Source organism: Erinaceus europaeus, chromosome 10, assembly GCF_950295315.1.
Source record: "Erinaceus europaeus chromosome 10, mEriEur2.1, whole genome shotgun sequence".
In the NCBI taxonomy this organism is placed as follows: Eukaryota; Metazoa; Chordata; class Mammalia; order Eulipotyphla; family Erinaceidae; genus Erinaceus; species Erinaceus europaeus.
In genome coordinates this window covers 105,454,297-105,473,083 of record NC_080171.1, presented here as the reverse complement: position 1 = coordinate 105,473,083, position 18,787 = coordinate 105,454,297, and the positions used below count along the sequence as shown (strand labels likewise).

General features: G+C 44.3%; 1 protein-coding gene across 3 annotated transcripts in view; it reads left to right on the top strand.

Annotated features, from left to right (window-relative positions):
* The window catches only part of AK8 (adenylate kinase 8), a 180,191-nt gene that overhangs the window by 4,739 nt on the left and 156,665 nt on the right, over window positions 1-18,787 (top strand). For all 3 annotated transcript variants that reach the window (XM_060200450.1, XM_007527888.2, XM_060200451.1), the window contains exons 3-4: window positions 8,938-8,987; window positions 17,531-17,644. In XM_060200450.1, coding sequence (XP_060056433.1) covers window positions 8,938-8,987; window positions 17,531-17,644 — 164 coding nt within the window. The remainder of the gene's footprint in view (window positions 1-8,937; window positions 8,988-17,530; window positions 17,645-18,787) is intronic.

The window sequence follows — 18,787 nt, the reverse complement described above, 5'->3', positions numbered from 1 at the left end:
ACTCCCTCTCCTCTTGGGAACACTTGCGGACCACTATGTTCTGTGTCTGAAGAGAAGTCACAACACTATGAAGGGGGGGTTGACAAACTGGGTTGGGAGTTTATTGGGAAATGCCTTAATTTTTTCTGGCACATAACTAATAAAAGTTCTCTTACCAGGTTATTAAGAGGAAGACCTCAGAATAGCCCATTGAATCACTTATTAATGCTTGCCCATGCCCTGTTGGGTTGAAGCTCTATGATCATTACACTATAAATTTGGTTTCTGGTCTACCTAGACAGGAAGTATCTGGGTTTTCCTGATAGCCTCATTATCAGTGCCCATTAGAGAGTTCCAGAGCCCCCCAAACCTTGACCTGAGCACAGGTTGACCATAATCAAAGCCAAAGAATGGGAACTGGGGAGTAGGGAGAGGAGACACTACATTCCTCCTTCCATTTGCCAAGTTATGGATCATTCTTGTCCTCTGTGAGTTGTCACGGGTAGATGGATGTGTTGGAACTTTTTTTTTTCTTCCTCCTGGGTTATTGCTGGGCTTGGTGCTTGCACTATGAATCCACTGCTACTGGAGGCCATTTTTCCCATTTTGTTGCCCTTATTGTTACCCTTGTTGTTGTCGTTATTACTAGTGTTGTCATTTCTGTTGTTGTTGCTGGATAGGACAGAGAGAAATGGAGAGAGGAGGGAAAGACAGAGAGGGGGAGAGAAAGATAGACACCTGCAGACCTGCTTCACCGCCTGTGAAGTGACTCCCCTACAGGTGGGGAGCCGGGGCTTGAACCGGGATCCTTATGTCGGTTCTTATGCTTCGTGCCATGTGCACTTAACCTGCTGCGCTACCACTTGATCCCCGTGTTAGAACTTTGATGTTGCCTTCATTGGCACGTCAGCATTTTAAAGGAGCTACCAGTACACCAGTGAGTTTAGCACCCAGTGCAACTACAAAGGACATGGGTCTAAGATGCCCTTGGTAAGAGTTGGAAGGTCCAAAATGAGGAAAGATGCTAATGAGTTTACAAAAAAGGTATGGGGAGTCAGGCGGTAGCACTGCGGCTTAAGCGCAAGTGATGCAAAGCGCAAGGGCGAGCATGAGAATCCCGGTTGGAGCCCCTGGCTCCCCACCTGCAGGGAAGTCACTTCACAGGTAGTGAAGCAGGTCTGCAGGTGTCTTTCTCTTCCCCTCTGTCTTCCCCTCCTCTCTCCATTTCTCTCTGTCCTATCCAACAACGATGACATCAATAACAACAGGGCTGGGTGGTGGTAACACCTGGTTGAGTGCACATGTTACAATAACAACAATAACTACAACAACAATAAAAAACAAGGACAACAAAAGGTAAAATAAAATAAATATTTAAAAAAATGAAATAAAAGGTATGAGAGAAGCCTTTTGGCCTACAGGTGCACCTGTCATACCTGGCCAGTTCATCATGATATGGTTCCAGATAACATTCCAGAGACCCAAGAAAGATAGTTCAAAGACAACTCCAACAGTGCCTGTTTAGAGCCTTTGGTTAAGCAGAATTATATAGATTGGGAAGCCATATGCTCTGGCTGGAGCTAGAACTGGCTGTGTTGTGTGTTTGCAAAACCTCTCCTTAACCTGTTCCCCTGTCTTGCTTTCTGTGGGCTTCTCTTTGCCTATAAAGTGCCTCCTGCTTTGCTTGGCTGTTTGTGACTCAGCATAGCCCTGCAGTGTCTGGGCAGGTAGGTGGGCATGTGTCACTTTCCTTCCTAGCAGTTCTGATTCAGATGCAGCTCCCTCTCAAGGCTCAGCCGCTGAGTTTGGTTTGCTGGAGGAAGCTATAGTTGCAACCCCTAGTCCCCACCTCTGCCCCTCCTCGGCCTTTGAGGACTTCAGGGAGCTGTTCTGCCCATATTCCACTCTTATTTTTATTTATTTTTCCCACAATCTAAATATCTGAAGCAAAACAAAGGAAAAAGAAAAGCAAAGTGAAAGTAAAAGAAAAATAAGAGCAAATTAAAATAAGTTTTAGTAAGGTTAAGTAAAACTAAAAGTAAAGGAAAATGAAAAGGAAAATAAGGACAAAGCGAAACTAAAATGAAAGTTAAGTAAAACTAGAAGGAATATGTCTAGAGCAAAACCTCTGATAAAAGTAAAACTAGGGAGTCGGGCTGTAGCACAGCGGGTTAAGCGCAGGTGGCGCAAAGCACAAGGACCGGCATAAGGATCCCGGTTCGAACCCCGGCTCCCCACCTGCAGTGGAGTCGCTTCACAGGCGGTGAAGCAGGTCTGCAGGTGTCTATCTTTCTCTCCTCCTCTCTGTCTTCCCCTCCTCTCTCCATTTCTCTCTGTCTTATCCAACAACGACAACAACAATAATAACTACAACAATAAAACAACAAGGGCAACAAAAAGGGAATAAATAAATAAAATAAATATAAAAAAAATTAAAAAAAAAAAAAGTAAAACTAAAAGCAGAAGCTGAGGTGAAGGTGCAGTTCCAAAGTCCCTACCCCTGCCGTGCAGACTTTCTGGCTTCTGAACTTCACAAATCTCCTGTTCAGTGTGAGGCACTGGAAAGAAATCACTGCTCCCTCTGGACTTCATTTTCTTCAGATGTAAAATGGGTCTTCGGGGGTTTACTGAGGTGAAGGCAACTGACACTCTTGACGGGTCAGTGGATGCCCCCATCACTGATGGGCTCCAGGAATGAGGGAACCCGATGTTCCCATGAGGTTTCAGATGGTACAATGTCACATTTCCTCTTATGACTAGCTTATTGCCATCTTCCAAATTAAAATACTTTTTTTTTTTTTTGCCTCCAGGGTTATCTCTGGGGCCTGCACTATGAATCCACTGCTCCTGGTAGCCATTTTCTTTTCTTTCTTTCTTTTTTTTTTTTTTGGATAGGACAGAGAGAAATTGAGAGAGGAAGGGAAATCTTTTTAATTTGGAAAATGACAATAAGCTAGTCATAAGAGGAAATGTGACATTGTATCATCTGAAACCTCATGGGAACATCAGGTTCCCTTATTCCTGGAGCCCATCAGTGACGGGGCATCCATTGACCCGTCAGAGTGTCAGTTGCCTTCACCTCAGGGAAAGGAAAGTAGACACCTGCAGACCTGCTTCACTGCTTGTAAAGCGACCCTCCCCCCCCCCCCGCAGGTAGGGAACTGGAGACTTAAACCCAGGATCCTTGCACAGGTCCTTGCACTTTGTACTATGTGCGTTTAACCTGGTGTGCCCCTGGCCCCCAAAGTACAACTTTCAATACTGAGAAATTGTCCTTTGGTTTGAAGAATTATACTTTAGGTCATATATACTGCATGGTGTCTTTTCTGCAGATGACACTTAAAGGTGTACACAGTCGATGTCAAATTGTGTCCACACACACTAGAGGTTTATTTATTTATTTGTTTGTTTTTATTACATATGAGAGAAACGTTCACATGAAGCAAAGAGAAGGAGAAAGTGTAACTGCAGTGTGGGGGCTTAAACTGGGCACCTCAGGTGTGAAAATCCAGCACTCTACCAGTTGAGCTGGACACCTTCAGACCTACTTCATGGTGCATAAAGCCTTCCCCCTGAAGGTGGGGAGTGGGGGCAGGAACCCAGGTCCTTATGCATGGTAATGTGTGTCAGTGAGCCACCACTCAGTCCCCTTTACCAAAACTTTTAAAATCGCTCTTTCTGTGTTAGTTTTCTGAGACACTTTCCCAACCCTTAGCCTTTCCCCATGACGCCTGTACACACTGCACACACAGTATACTTTGTACACATTACACACACTAAACACATCACACTACACACAATATACTTTATACACATACACATTATACACGTGACATTTAACAACACAGTGTGTCACATACAGTGCTCATATTACACATGTTGCACACATTACACACTCTACAGATCACACTTCGGGCACTATGAAACTACACTTTACACACTATGCACATTACACAGGATCCTGGTCTGCTTCCTTAGCTCTGCCTGCAGCTGCCCTCCTGTTTCTTCCTGAATAGCTACAATCAACCTTCTCCTACAGACTAGTGTCACTAGATCCCAGTGGCCTCTGTTTGGGGGGTTCAGTTCTCTCCCAGTCTTCCATTCATCCCCTCAGACCTTAGGCTGACATCTCTGCCTTTGGACTTGAATTCAGTGACTTACATGAGAAGAAGAGGAACATCTGGATATCTTCCTTTGTGCCTGGGCCTCCTGCTAAGGGAAGCAAAAATGCAAGTCTGTGATTTGGTGACTTTTCTGGGAGTTGTGTGTGGTGGGGGTGTGGGCAGCAGCTGGAAACACTCAGACCCAATCTCACATGTTCCAAAAGAAGAGAGAAGCACAGAGAGGCTCACGTCCGTTGTTAACTGGCACTGTGTGCCCAGAATCCAGCCAACATTTCCACCACCCATGTCACCTCTTCTAGTTATGCAATGACCCATAGCAACTGGAAGCTTGGCTCTGCACCTCTGTTCACTGGCCATGAATGTTGGATGGGCAAGGGAGTCACAGTGACACACCAGTGGCTAGCGCTATGCTAGAAGGAGAGAAGGCTGTGGACTCATCCTGGCATGTGTGTACACAAGAGGGTGAGGGGAGCCACGGCATATGGGCTGTCAGCCCCATTACTGGGAGAAAAATCAGATTTAGTACAAAGTGAGCATTTACAGTAGCCCTGGGCAATATTAAAGCAGGCGGTGGTGTATATAATGGTATGTTTCGTTTTCTATGAAACGTTTGTCCAAGAAAGCTGTGTATTAGAGCTCCAATACCTAAGGGTTTTCTTGTGAATTTTAAATCGTGCTCCTAGTTAAACCTCAAAAGGATCTGTGGATGGAAAGGTTTTTTGATTTCCTTTGAAGTGGTTTGAAGAAGTTGATTATTCTTGGCAGTCAAGCAGTCTTTTATGACACTGTTTATAAATAATTACTCATGAGCAGGGCTGGAGTTTCAAGGTGTTAGATTTTAAGAAACTGAAATTAATCACATAAATGTGTGCAAGAAATGAGGTGGGGAGAAAGGCTGTGGATGTTCCTCTTTGAAAGCCTTTTCATAGATCTGTACAATTTCGGTGCCACTTAGGGGAGCCTGGAAGGGGAGTGGTTTCTCCTGCAGCCTTTAAGCCCTGGAAGTTTATCAAGAAAGATGCGTGGCTTGACTGTCAACTCTGTCCCCAAATATTCATCTCTGTTTTCCTTGGTGACTCAGGCCATGAGCCCTGATGGCTCTGGTCCAGGATCCCAGGAGCTTCAGCAGAGGCCAGTGGTTAGAGCCACAGGAAACAGCAGCTGGTAAGCACAGAAGCCAGTCCCCTCTACCCCCACCCCCAGGAACCCCTCACATCCTTACTCTGACTGTGACTCGCAGCCATCTCTCTGTGGTTCCAGAGTGCTCTTTTGCTTCATTGTATGAGGTCCCCTTCCATCTTTATTATCCTCCTAGCTGCTCTGATGCTACTCCCACCCCACTCCCCCAATATCCTTGCCATCCCAACTGCAGGTATCCTCCTCATCTCATCTGAGCATGTGTCCCCAAAGCCACCCCATTTGCAGGATCACCACATAAGCAGTACTATGTTCTGTATGTGTTATGGTTTCTCTCGCAGACATGGAGGCCCAAAAGGCCTTGCTTTAGATTACTTAACCAAAACTGAGATGATACAGCGAAATCCTGCTCTGGCTCCTACACCAGTAGCTGAAAAGGCCTTCTTAGGTCTGTGTCCCAAGAGTCTCTCTATTCAGACAAGCTCAGACAATGGTCCAGAAGTCCCTGTCCTGTCATCCCCGTCGGGCCTATCTCCTTGTGGTAGCTCAAAAGCTCACAAACCTGTGCTAGTAATACCACTAGCACAGGCCACTGTGTCTAGAGCCTCAGACCACTTGGTGGCCTTACCTGCAAGGCATCTCTCCTGGTCTCTGACCCTGGTCCTGGCTCCCACATAACCAGAATTCTGTGAACAACACTGGCCTTCAAGTACATATGTGCACAACCTCTCTACTTAGTTAAGTAGTTGCATCCAGTTCTTCCTTCTCGTACTCTAGAACACCCACTGGCAGAGACAGCTCTATCAGGAGACAGTAACAGTGGCAACAAAAGATGGCCACAGAGGGGACAGCCAAGGGGAAGCAGCTGTGGGTCCTGCATGACTCCTTGTCATTTTGGCTGCTGCGAAGGAGATGAGACTAGCTCCTTGTCCTTGAGAGCATGCCTTCAGATGAGTGCCAATGGGGGATAGGAAAATTCCTTGCTTTCGTCTTTTTTTTTGAACCAGAACACTGCTCAGCTCTGGCTTAGGTTCATGTGGGGGATTGAACATGGAACTATGGAGTCTAGGCGTAACCATTATGCTATCTATCCCTGCCGACAGTAACACGTTCTTTTTTTTTTCTTTTTTTTTTCCTCCAGGGTTATTTCTGGGCTCGGTGCCTGCATCATGAATCCACCGCTACTGGAGGCAATTTTCCCCCTTGTTGTTGTGGCCTCATTGTGGTTATTATTATTGCCATTGTTGATGTTGTTCATTGTTGGATAGGACAGAGAGAAATGGAGAGAGGAGGGGAAGACAGAGAGGGGGAGAGAAAGATAGACACCTGCAGACCTGCTTCACCGCCTGTGAAGCGACCCCCCTGCAGGTGGAGAGCCGGGGGCTCGAACCGGGATCCTTACGCCGGTCCCTGCACTTTGCTCCACCTACGCTTAACCCGCTGCGCCACCGCCCGACCCCCAGTAACACTTTCTATGCTCAGCAGTGGGACAAAACCTTCCAGAGTGGCAAGAGAGCCACATCAAGCTACCAACCGGATGCTGAGAAGGAGCAAGAATCTCAGAGGAGTTGGGGGCTGGGGGAGGAAGGGTGAACACAGGGTGAGTTGCAGTGAGGGAACCATTCTAGGTAGAGAGATGTCAAGTGACAAGGTAGACATGTGGAATGACCACCTTCAGGAAGAATGAGAAATCAGAATGTTCAAATTCATGGAATAAGATTGCCAGGGGCTCCCAGGTAATTTTCTGGACCTGCAGTCAGGCAAGACTGCGAGGGCACTCAGGACACATCCCAGCCCTCTGTTGACATCATGCCCTCAAGATCCAAGAGGGCTGGGTGGGGATATAGCATAATGGTTATGCAAAGAGACTTTCATACCTGAGGCTCTCAAGTCCCAGGTTCAATCCCCCACACTGCCATAAGCCAGAGCTGAGCAGTGCTCTGGTAAAATAAAATAAAATAAAATAAAATAAAATAAAATAATAAAATAAAAAATAAAAAACCCAAGAGGGCTGAGAGAGCCAGAGCCTTTTGACTGGATGGAGTCCAGAAGTCATGCCCCCTGCACTCCAGAGGGCAGTTAAGCTTCTTTGGCTGATGGCAGAGGGGAGTGTGTACACAGGTTCCCTGAGTGGCAAAGTCAGATGTGTCCTGGCAGGAGGCCAGGCTGAAGGAGGTGCTGGTGATGCTGGTGTGTCCTGGCCCTTCCTTCCCTCACACCCGAGTCACAGCACTGCCAACAGGAATGGCTTTGGGCTTCCACAGAGCAGTTGCCTACATTTACCTATCAGTGGGACTCATGGACCAGACTTGTCAATGCATAGAAACCAAGAAAAAACTATTAATTTACTGCAGACCTGGAAAATTAGCAACAGAAAGTAACGCTGTTCTTCATGTTCTTGAGGAGAGACCAATTCCTTTGTCAGAGACTAGGGCAAAGAGGCCACTTTCTCCCTCCGAGTTCATCACAACTGTTAACCTATCCCCAGGGCCCTGTTTTCCAGCTTGTTATTCTCAGAGGAGGCACCCACACTGCATATTTGTTGAGCAAATCAGTGAGTTACCCCTAACCTCCCTTCCACATTTCCCCTGAAAATGAAAAGGTGCTGTCAATTGGATGAGAGATTTACTTAAGCCCCAATGCTATTTCCAGGTGGTGGTGCCCTGACCAGTACATCTCAGTCAGACCTCCCAGCTCCTCCTTTGTATCCACTCCCAAACTAATCCCTGCATGTTCATCCTCTATCCTTTGCATGAAGATTTTCCTTCCCAGTGACAACAGGTTCTAATGTAGACATCAGAAGGACAAACACATTGGAGTGCTTATCTCTTCATATGTCCCCTGGACTCAGGACCAGACTCACAATGACAGAAGCAGAGATCTGGTCCCAGGCTCTCTGTGATAGCCCCTTGGCTACCTATTGTTGGCGGAACAGGTTACATCACTAAGACGGCATCCAGTGGGTTGTCTGTCCAGACTCCATGTGCCGTTCCTTCCTTCTGACCCAAGCACATATGCCTTCTACTCATTGCTCTTTGTAATGCTAAGCTGTCCAGCATGTGTTTATTCAATAGTTCACTGATAGCTTTAGGAATTCTGCAGGGTCATCAACATTCCAGAGCCAGGAGAGCCTTATGACCAAAGCAAGTAGCCAGTTTTGTTTGTTTTTGTTTTTGTTTTTCCATCTGCACAGAAGTGCCCTTATTTGAAAAGAAAGACTTTTCTATCATGGGTTTTATAAATTTGGCACATACACTTCAGGATTTTCTCCATTACTCCCCTCTGTAAACTGATGGGGGATACAATTTGCTAAATAAAAAGGCATAAATAAAAATTTTTAAAAAAGCTTCAAAGGTAGATTTACATAAAATACAGCTTTATTTGAAAGCATGTCCCTGAGACAAAGTCTCTGTTTAAAATGCTTTATGGTGTTTGAAATCCCAATTGCTTTTGATATTTATTACTTTGGCAAACAAGTTACAACGTCCCATGTTCCCTTGGAGACAGAAAAATAAACCATCTCAGTGATCACTTACCTCTCTAAACACAGAGAGTGTGTTCTGGAGGGAGAGAATCACTGATCTGGGTTACAAACGACCGTGTCACTCTCAGAAAATGAAATCTGGGGAGGGAAGAAATAAATACACCCTGAGTAACTCATATAAAGCAGTGACATTCAAATCTTTTTATTCCACAGTGCCGAAGATTGTAATATTAGGTCCACCCGCCTCGGGGAAAACAACTATAGTAAGTGTGTCATATTAAGTGTTATAATACTGTAACATCTTACTTGTCCCACAGAACCTGAATGAGCCTGCACCCCAGCGACTCAGCATTACTGAGGTTTTCTTCCTTCTACTTTTTAACTTCTTTTCTTATTATGGGAGACACTATAAGTAGAATATGTAGGAAATGGAAAAAAAATAGAAATTCCCAGTTTTTCAAAGGCAAGCATTATTTTGACATTTGGAATGTACCTCCCAGGTTTGGCTCAAGGCCACACATAAGCCATCTCTTTATTGATTTCCTTGAAGATTTTGTATGGCAGGGGAGATAGCATAATAGTTATACAAAAGACTTTTGTATCTGAGGTTCCAAAATCCCAGGTTCAATTCTCTGCACCACTGAAAGGCAGAACTGAGCCGTGCTCTGGTAAAATAATGTAATTATTGTTGTTTTTATTTATTTATTACTGAAGGAGAAAAAGAATCGGAACATCACCTGGCATATGTGCTACTGGGAATCAAACTCAGAAGTTGATGCTTGAGAGGCCAATGCTTGATCCACTGCACCACCTCCTAGACCAGCACACAGTCCATTATCTCTGCACACTTGGGAAAGATTGCTGGAGGGGTACCAAGGCGCGCAGCACACACATTTCAAAGACTTTTATCACAGAGCCTTCATATTCTTAATAGGAAGTATGGAAACTGGAACCAGGCAGTGGCGCACCTGGTTATGTGCACACATTACAGTGCGCAAGGTCCTGGGTTCAAGTCCTCACTTGCAGGCAGGAAGCTTCAAGAGTGCTGAAGTAGAGCTGCAGGTTTTCTCTCTGTCTCTCTCACTCTCTATCTCCCCTTCCCTCTCAACTTCTGGCTGTCTCTATTCAATAAATAAATATAATTTAAAATTTTAAAAATGTTTTTAAAAAAGTATAGAAACTATTGATATAGCAGAGATTTTTCAACTTCCAGATTTAAAAATATATATATTTTTTATCCCCTTTTGTTGCCCTTAGTTGTTTTATTGTTGTAGTTATTATTGTTGTTGTTGTTGGCTAGGACAGAGAGGAATGGAGAGAGGAGGGGAAGACAGAGAGCGGGAGAGAAAAATAGACACCTGCAGACCTGCTTCACTGCCTGTGAAGGTGACTCCCTTGCAGATGGGGAGCCGAGGGCTCAAACCGGGATCCTTATGCCGGTCCTTGCTCTTGGTGCCACGTGCGCATAACTCGCTGCACTACCAGCTGGACTCCCTATTTTTATTTTTTCTACTGGCATACCATTGTTTCCATCATAATATAAGTTTCACATACCTAGCACTACGAATCAGTGTCTGTGTGTCAGACACAGTCTTTGGACCAGCAAGATAGTCTGGATAGTGCACATGACCCAGGTTCAAATGTGACCCCTGACCACACCAGAGGAAGGTTTGGTGCTGTACTATCTTTCTCTCTCTCTCCCTGCCTTTTTCTGAAGAAGTCAAGTTGGAGTGGTGAAGCCCCAGCAACGGCAAAAATATTTCAATTCCTATGGTAGGGGAAACAGCACACTATCCACACAAAATCACTTCCATACATGAGGCTTTGAGGTCCCAGGTGCAGTCCCCAAACCACTATAAGTCAGAGATGAACAGTTCTTTAGTTTAAAATAGTAATGATAATAATTTTAAAATTCCAATTCCTTCACTATAAAATTGACCTTTTAAAACCATATTTCTGCACTCCAAAGTCAATTTATTAAATATTTAAAATATTTTTGCCTTTCTAAAAAAAATTGCTTCATGAGCTAAAGACAGATCAGTGGCCTGCCAACACCCATATCCAGTGGAGAAGCAGTTACAGAAGTTCTACCTTCCGCATACCATGAAGAAATTTGGCCTATATTCCCAAAGTCACAGATATGGGTTGACTATTACTTCTATAATTATCTGTATTTATATATATTTGCCCACTTTTTCTGGTTTTCTATTCCTTTCTAAGTCACACCTACTACTTCTGAGTATTCCCCCCTTTTTTTCCTCTATATTTACTGTCAAATGTAAACTGTTAATCTCCTCAATAAAATGTTTTTTCTTTCTTTTTTAAATATTTATTTATTCTCTTTTGTTGCCCTTGTTTTATTGTTGTAGTTACTGTTGTTGATGTCGTTGTTGTTGGCTAGGACAGAGAGAAATGGGGTGAGGAGGGGAAGACAGAGAGGGGGAGAGAAAGATAGACACCTGCAGACCTGTTTCAACACCTGTGAAGCGACTCCCCTGCAGGTGGGGAGCCGGGGGCTCGAACCGGGATCCTTATGCCGGTCCTTGCGCTTTGCGCCATGTATGTTTAACCCGCTGCGCTACCGCCCAACTCCCAATAAAATGGTTTTTATTTTAAAAAAGAAAGAAAATGTAAAGGGACTCTTATGCCTGAGGCTCCAAAGCCCCAGGTTCAATCCCCTACATCATCATAAGTTAGAGCTGAGCAGTGTTTTTGTTAAAAAAAAAAAATATATATATATATATATATGTCTTCACTAGTATAAATAATTCTTCAATATACCCTCATTTCCTTTCTGTAATTTACCCATCCTTTCCCTTTTGTTAGCTACTATTTTGTTCTGATAGTTTAGGTTTGTGATCTTGTCCCGTAGTTTTCTTTGTTTTCAGATGAGTGAAGTCACACAACGTCTTGGTCTGACTTATGTCACCTAACATTGCAAATATCCATAGTAGGCTGACTGAGCCTCTTCCTTCCTTCTTTTCTTTCTTTCTCCCTTTTTTCTTTTGATAAGTTGTTGCCTCCGGTGTCCATCCATAAGATATATTATTTATCCATTCTTCTGTCCACTTAGGTTGTTTGGCTTTAATCTTTAATTTTCCTTTGTAAGTACCCAATACTTGTTAAGATTTTAATCACCCGAGATGGAACTCTTTCTTGTCTTTTGAAAGCCCAGTCAATGAACATCAGTGGGCCCTTCCCTGATGATTCTTTTGCTGCTATGAGCAATCATCAAAGGCCTCAACAAGATGTTAGGTGTTTCCCTAGCTAGCTGCCACCTACTATCCTCTAAAAAGAAATTCAGGTGACTGATTCTTGCACAAAGTCACCTGCATCTGCTATGGTTTTGAAGTTAGTATTGCTGTTTTATTTATACATAAATCTACCAATCCACCCACCCATCCATTTTCCTGTCTGTCTATAATTTTCCACTTCATTCCTTAGGAATAGGCTCTCTGCATTCTCTTTTGCAATTAACCTACCCCTGTCTGTCTCATTTGCATAAACAAAGGCCTCCCAGGTACGGCAATCTCTGGCATTACCAGAGTGCCTTGAAAAATATAGGTAACCAGGCTCCCCTCTAGCCTCACCTAATTGGAATCTGCTATGAAGAGGGCCAATAAACTAGTGGAGCTGCTGCCCTGTGATTATTCCCCTGGTAATGACAGTGGCCATCTTCAAGAAGATAGACAAGCTCCGACCTGTACTTAAAGAAGAGACAGCCACTGAACATCAGGAACTCCTTTGTCCTTAAGACAGTGGACACTCTGGGATCGCCATGCTTCCAGATACTTCAACCTTTTCTCTCTTTATTGGGAAAAAATTTCTATGCAGCAGAGAGACCTTTATTTGTTGGGTTCCAACTTGTTTGAGGCCACCAACTTCTCTCCTTCTTGTTGACACATGTAGTGAATTTACTGTCCATGCCCCCTAACCATAGTTGAGGGCACATGGAATTTGGTTTTACAATATGATATATAGTAAAATCCAGAGAGTTCTAAAGGGCTGTTATCTGATATTGTCATTTCACTGTTAGAGGTCAAAGATAATTAAGGTCCACCTTCAGGACCTTCTGATTCATTTTAGGATCATCAGCAAAATTTTGGTATTGAGAACATTTTGTTGCATTGTTGAATTGTCAGCCCACTGCTGGCTCAGTGGATCGTGGTTTCCAGGCCCATTTAGAGTCTGGCTGGTTGAAGAGGGACAGCTATAGATGGAATTCCTAGGTCCGGAGGGGTCTTTCTGTGTTGTTTTCCTTTCAGCCAAAGTCATCATGTTTCCCCAAGGCAAGTTTCTTCAGTAGAATAGGGCAGGAGCTGGTTATATTTTAATGACATTTTCTCTGTATTTTTTTTTTTGAAGGCAGGGAGACACTTTATTACATGAATGGGTTACAGGCCAGTTTCTACCAGACCTGCACACACTTGTCCTCCAGCACAGAGCTTTTTATCAGTTTCAAACTGGGTGTGGCACAAGCTGATTGGTTAGAAACAATGTCCAGCAAGGTGCTGACCATAAAGGTAAGAACAGGTTGGCTACCCTCAGAGCCAGCCACTCAGAAGCTGGAATGTAGAAGTGGGCGTCCACCAGGACGTCCAACCATCCTCTGCTACCATTTAGTTAAAAAGAAAAGGGGGAATTGTCGTATGCTTTACATTGGTTTGTTCTAGCCCTCCCCCCCCCCCAAGAGAATTGGATGAGTCCTGTTAATTTTGCGGGCCTGCTTGGCCCCGCCCAAAGGAACCCAGAGAGAGGGTTCCTGAGTCCGAGAGTGACAGAGTTCCTGAGTTCCTGAGTTCGAGAGTTTCAGGGTGACAGAGTAAGAGAGAGTTCCACAGTGGAAGAGTTTCAGGGGGTTCCCCAGTACGAGAGTTCCAGAGTTCCAGAGTAAGAGACGGTTCCTGAGTTTGAGAGTAAGGGAGAGTGCTTGTGCCGCCGCAAAGAGACAGCAGAGTTCTGTTTGGTGATTAGTTTGTCTTAGTTTATGAATCGTTGTTCCTGAATAAAGAAATACAGCTTCCCTGCCCAGCCGTGTGTCTGGTCGTCTCTGTCACCCGCCCAGCAAGAGCCTTCCGAATTTTAACAACACTATAGATTTTTCATTTCATCCTCTCCTCTTTTATTATTATTATTATTATTTTAATCTTTTTTCCCTCCTCTTCTTGTTCCCAGGAAATCTTTCCTGATGTATTGGATTACCTCAGTTTATATTTTCTCTACCAGCTGTAACTTACCTGTTTGTAGGCACTCAGTTATAAACTTTATTAACATGTTGACAGGCTCTCATGAGCAGAGAGAAACCATACCCATAGCACTAGTTTATAAACTTCTAAGCTTGCCTGTTTCTTTTCTAAGCCACACCCACATCTGTTACTACTTTTTATGTAATACTTCTTTCTTTAATAACATGGGAAGCCTTTTTGTGGGGGGAGCATAAGTACTCTAGCTTTTCACAGTACTTCCCATGTTCCCCAGGTTCTGCCTGTTTATTCCCTAGCCTCAACGTTTTTCTGTTTAGGAGTATGGACCAGAATTCTTTTTGGGATGTTGAAGGACAGAGTTTCACACTTCTGTAACTGCTTCCTGCTGACATGTGGGCAGTTACCTGGCCGGCTCACACTCCTAGACACACTTGTACTGTCCCTCACATTTGCTAGTGGGGCAGGGCTCGAGAGAGATGAGGTTTCTGGACACTTCTCCAAGTAGTTATCTGTCCAGGGTGGTCAGGATGGGGTCATGGCAGCATCTGGAACTTAATGTCTGGAAGATGGCAAGGCATACAAATGTTTAATAAATGGACGGCCAAAGAATAGGATTAGGATCAATGAGAATAAGAAACTCAGCATGGGGAGTCGAGTGGTAGCACAGTGGGTTAAGCACAGGTGGTGCAAAGTGCAAGGACTGGCAGAAGAATCCTGGTTCGAGCTCCCAGCTCCCCACCTGCAGGGGTGTCGCTTCACAGGCGGTGAAGCAGGTCTGCAGGTGTCTATTTTTCTCTCCCCCTCTCTGTTTTCCCCTCCTCTCTCCATTTCTCTCTGTCCTATCCAACTATGACATCAATAACAACAACAATAATAACTGTAACAACAATAACAAGCAACAAGGGCAACAAAAGGGAAAATAAATAAATATTAAAAAATTAAAAAAAAAGAAACAGCCTGAGAGGTGGCAATGATATCTTTTTAGATATGCTAATGATCTTTGAGCTGTTGCCATAAAGGCAGGATTGAGAAATATCTGGGAGGATGGTATTAGAGTAGAGTATAGGACTTGAGAACTGGTTTAATGTAGAGAGTGGTTCTCATACTAAAATAAAAGACATTTATAATTAACGGTACCACATCAATCTGACCTGGGACCTGTGTCTAGTAATACCTACCAAGGAGCCTGTATGACCTCTGGGTCCCTGTCAGTTTAGGCTCACTCCATGGTCACAGCTGCGGCCATGCCCATAGTTGCATGACCATCTTTTCCTCAAGTGACAGAGTAGAATGACCCAGATTCCCTTCAGGGAGTGGGGAAATTTTAATCAGTGTTAACTTACAGTGAGGACAAAGTTCTGAGAGGCCCACGATAGAGCAGAGAGACATCCCTGAAGGAAGTGACGAGTGATGACAGTTAGACACCAAGTAGGTCTGAGCCCATTATCACTGACCAAAACAGCCAAACTAGGGAAGCCTGTCTCTTGCCACCATCCATTTCCTGTAGTCCACTCTCTATCTAAAGTTCTAATTTTATCCCATTTTCAAGGCATTCAAAGCCAGTTATATATAAGATGAATAACCATTATATAACCTGCTGGGCTCAAGTCTAGTTGCCATATATACGCTGTCCAGCACTGAGTTAAGAAATACTTAAGTTTTAGGGAGTTGGGCAGTAGTGCAGCAGGTTAAGTGCAGGTGGCGCAAAGCACAAGGACCGGTGTAAGGATCCTGGTTCAAGCCCCCAGCCACCCACCTGCAGGGGAGTCACTACAGGGGAGTAGTGAAGCAGGTCTGCAGGTGTCTTTCTCTCCTTCTCTCTGTCTTCCCCTCCTCTCTCCATTTCTCTCTGCCCTATCCAACGGTGACAACAACAATAAAACAAGAAGGGCAATAAAAGGGAATAAATAAATAAATAAAACTTTTTTTAAATACTTAAGTTTTAGAGGAACCCAAGTTAAACTCAAGGGCATTGGTTAGAAGAATGAACATCAAAATGAATACACAATCTAGAGCCATATATAAGTCTAATGTGATCTCAGTCAAGGCCCCGTCTAATTTTTAGGAGGAGAGAGCAAGAGCTACAAATGTTAACCTGCTCAATCTCTGTATTATAAGGCCACTGTAATCAAAACTACTTGGCTTCAATGATGCAAATCTTGTTACAAAGACTAAAAATAAACCAGTGAGACTACATCAGATCAAAATCTTTTATACTATAAAAAAATCACATATACAGAGACTCGTTTAAAAAGACTCATTCTACACCTGCAGGGGAAGAGCCTCATGAGTGATGAGGTAGTGCTATAGGTCTCTCTCTGTCTCTCTCTCTCTCCTTTCCTATCTCCCACTTCTCACTCACGAAAGACATGTCTCTGATATCTGATTACTGTAAAAAATGGTGACTAATCCCTAGCACTGCAAAAACGGTATCATCTGTTTTCCATCTACACCATGCCTCGGCCTCGCGTGAGCTTAATGTGTAGCTTGACGATACGAGAATCCGGCATGAAGCCCAGCCAGTCTATCTTGGCGTTACTCTCGATCGCACTCTGTCATTTCACAAACATCTCATAAAAACTGCAGCAAAGGTGGGCGCGAGGAATCACATCATTGCAAGACTGGCCAGCTCCTCATGGGGCGCGAGCGCTTCCACACTATAATCATCCTCTCTGGCATTATGCTATTCCACTGCAGAATACTGTGCCCCAGTATGGTTCCGTAGCCCCCATGTCCACTTGGTCGATTCCAAATTATATTCTTCCATGAGGATAATTTCTGGAACCATCCGTTCCACCCCGGTTCCATGGCTGCCAGTTCTTAGCAACATCGCCCCACCAGATATTCGTCGGGATGCGGCATCATCTAAGTTCATTTCCCATGTCTACGCTCGACCGGACCTGCCAATATACGCGGATATCTTTGCCCACCCTGTCCAACGCTTGACGTCTCGTCACCCAATCTGGTCCCCTACACCTACACTGAACTTCTCTGTTCCAGTCTCTTGGAAACAGAGTTGGCAGTCAGCTGAGGTAAAGAACAAACACCTCATCACAGACCCCTGCAAGCGTCAACCCGGCTTTGACTGAGCACGTTATGATTGGGCCCTCCTCAATCGCTATCGAACAGGCCATGGCCGGTGCACCGCTATGTTCCATCGCTGGGGAGCCAGAGCCGACCCGAACTGCCCCTGTGGCTACAGACAGACTATGACCCACATAGTCAACGACTGCCACCTCTCCAGATTCAAAGGAGGTCTCGAAACTTTACATCAGGCTCAACCTGACGCTGTTGACTGGCTACAGAAGAAGGGCAAACGCTAGAAGAAGAACTTCTCTCTCAGTTTCTATCTCTGTCCAATAAATAATAAAACTATTTTTAAATAAAATAAAATGATTTGTTTATTTACTAATGAGAGAGAGAGAGAGAGAGAGAGAGAGAACCAGAGCAGAGCATTATTCTAGCATAAGAGATGATGGGAATAGAACTCAGGACCTCATGCTGGCCAATCAGGCACTCTACTCACTTTACACCTCTCAGACTACTTTAATGGCATTATCTTAATTGGAGTTTTCACCAAGTAATCTTTCCTCTATCCCCAGGCAATGTGGCTTAGCAAACATCTGAACAGCAACCTTATCACTAAAGATAATTTGATAGAAGAAGAGTTTTCTCATCAGACTGAAGATGTCAAGAACTATTATCAGATGACCAAGGTAAGACTGACCCTGGAGTACAAGGGCAGGGCAGAGTAATAAGGTTCCAAAGGCTTCCCCTCTCCTGCCTGGCTCAGCTAGTTTTCCATTTTCTTTGTGATCAGGTGAGAGGAAGCACTGGGTAAACTGACACTCAGACAGGGTGTGCAGGAAGAAAGGGTACAACAGGGCCCTCCACACTATGAATTGTCCTTCTCACCACAAACTCCTCACCCATTAGTTTTGTTTGTTTGTTGTTGTTGATTTTGGCATAGCCATTAAGTCATCTTCCTGGTGCAGATTTGTTTTCTGATGGGCCCTGAGGTGAGAAGTTTGTGGTGGGAAGGACGGTTAATACAGTGGGGGGGCCTGTTGTACCCTTGGAGTGCCAAGTCGGCCTTGTCCAGAGGGTCGTGCAAATTCCATGAGTGTGAGAGTGTGGAACATACCATGAGCAGAAACCCCACATTTATGCACCTGCAGACTTGAACTGGCAGGGAATTTAGGTATCTGAGGAGCATCCCAGGAAGATCAGGGGGTCTGTCTCTAAAGTCCCATTAACTCTACCCTTGATAGAGTTTTAGAAAGGGAAATACAGGACTTGACCATATTCTTTCTTTCTTTTTGACCCTCCCCCATTTTGTTGCTTTATTGTTGTAGTTATTATTATTGTTATTGGTGTCGTTGCTGTTGGATAGGACAGAGAGAAATGGAGAGAGGAGGGGAAGACCGAGAGGGGGAGAGAAATATAGACATCTGCAGACCTGTTTCACTGCCTGTGAAGCAACTCCCCTGCAGGTGGGGAGCCAGGGGCTCAAACCAGGATCCTTACGCTGGTCCTTGCACTTTGTGCCACGTGTGCTTAACCCACAGTGCTACCGCCCGACCCCCCTATCATATTATTTCTTATTGTTACTCTTAGGAACTTTGAAATATTGCTTCAAAACCTCATTTGGTGTCTTAGTCATTTGGGACTGTTAAAGCAACATTCCAGAGACTTTGGTGGCTTAGAAAAAATATATCAACATGCTTGAGGCTCTGAAGTCCTGGGTTCAATCCCCCATACCACCATAAGTGAGAGCTAAGCAGTGCTCTGGTAAAAAAAAAAAAATCAGAAATTTATTTCTTATGGTTCTTCAGACTGGAAATCCAAGACCTTGCTGG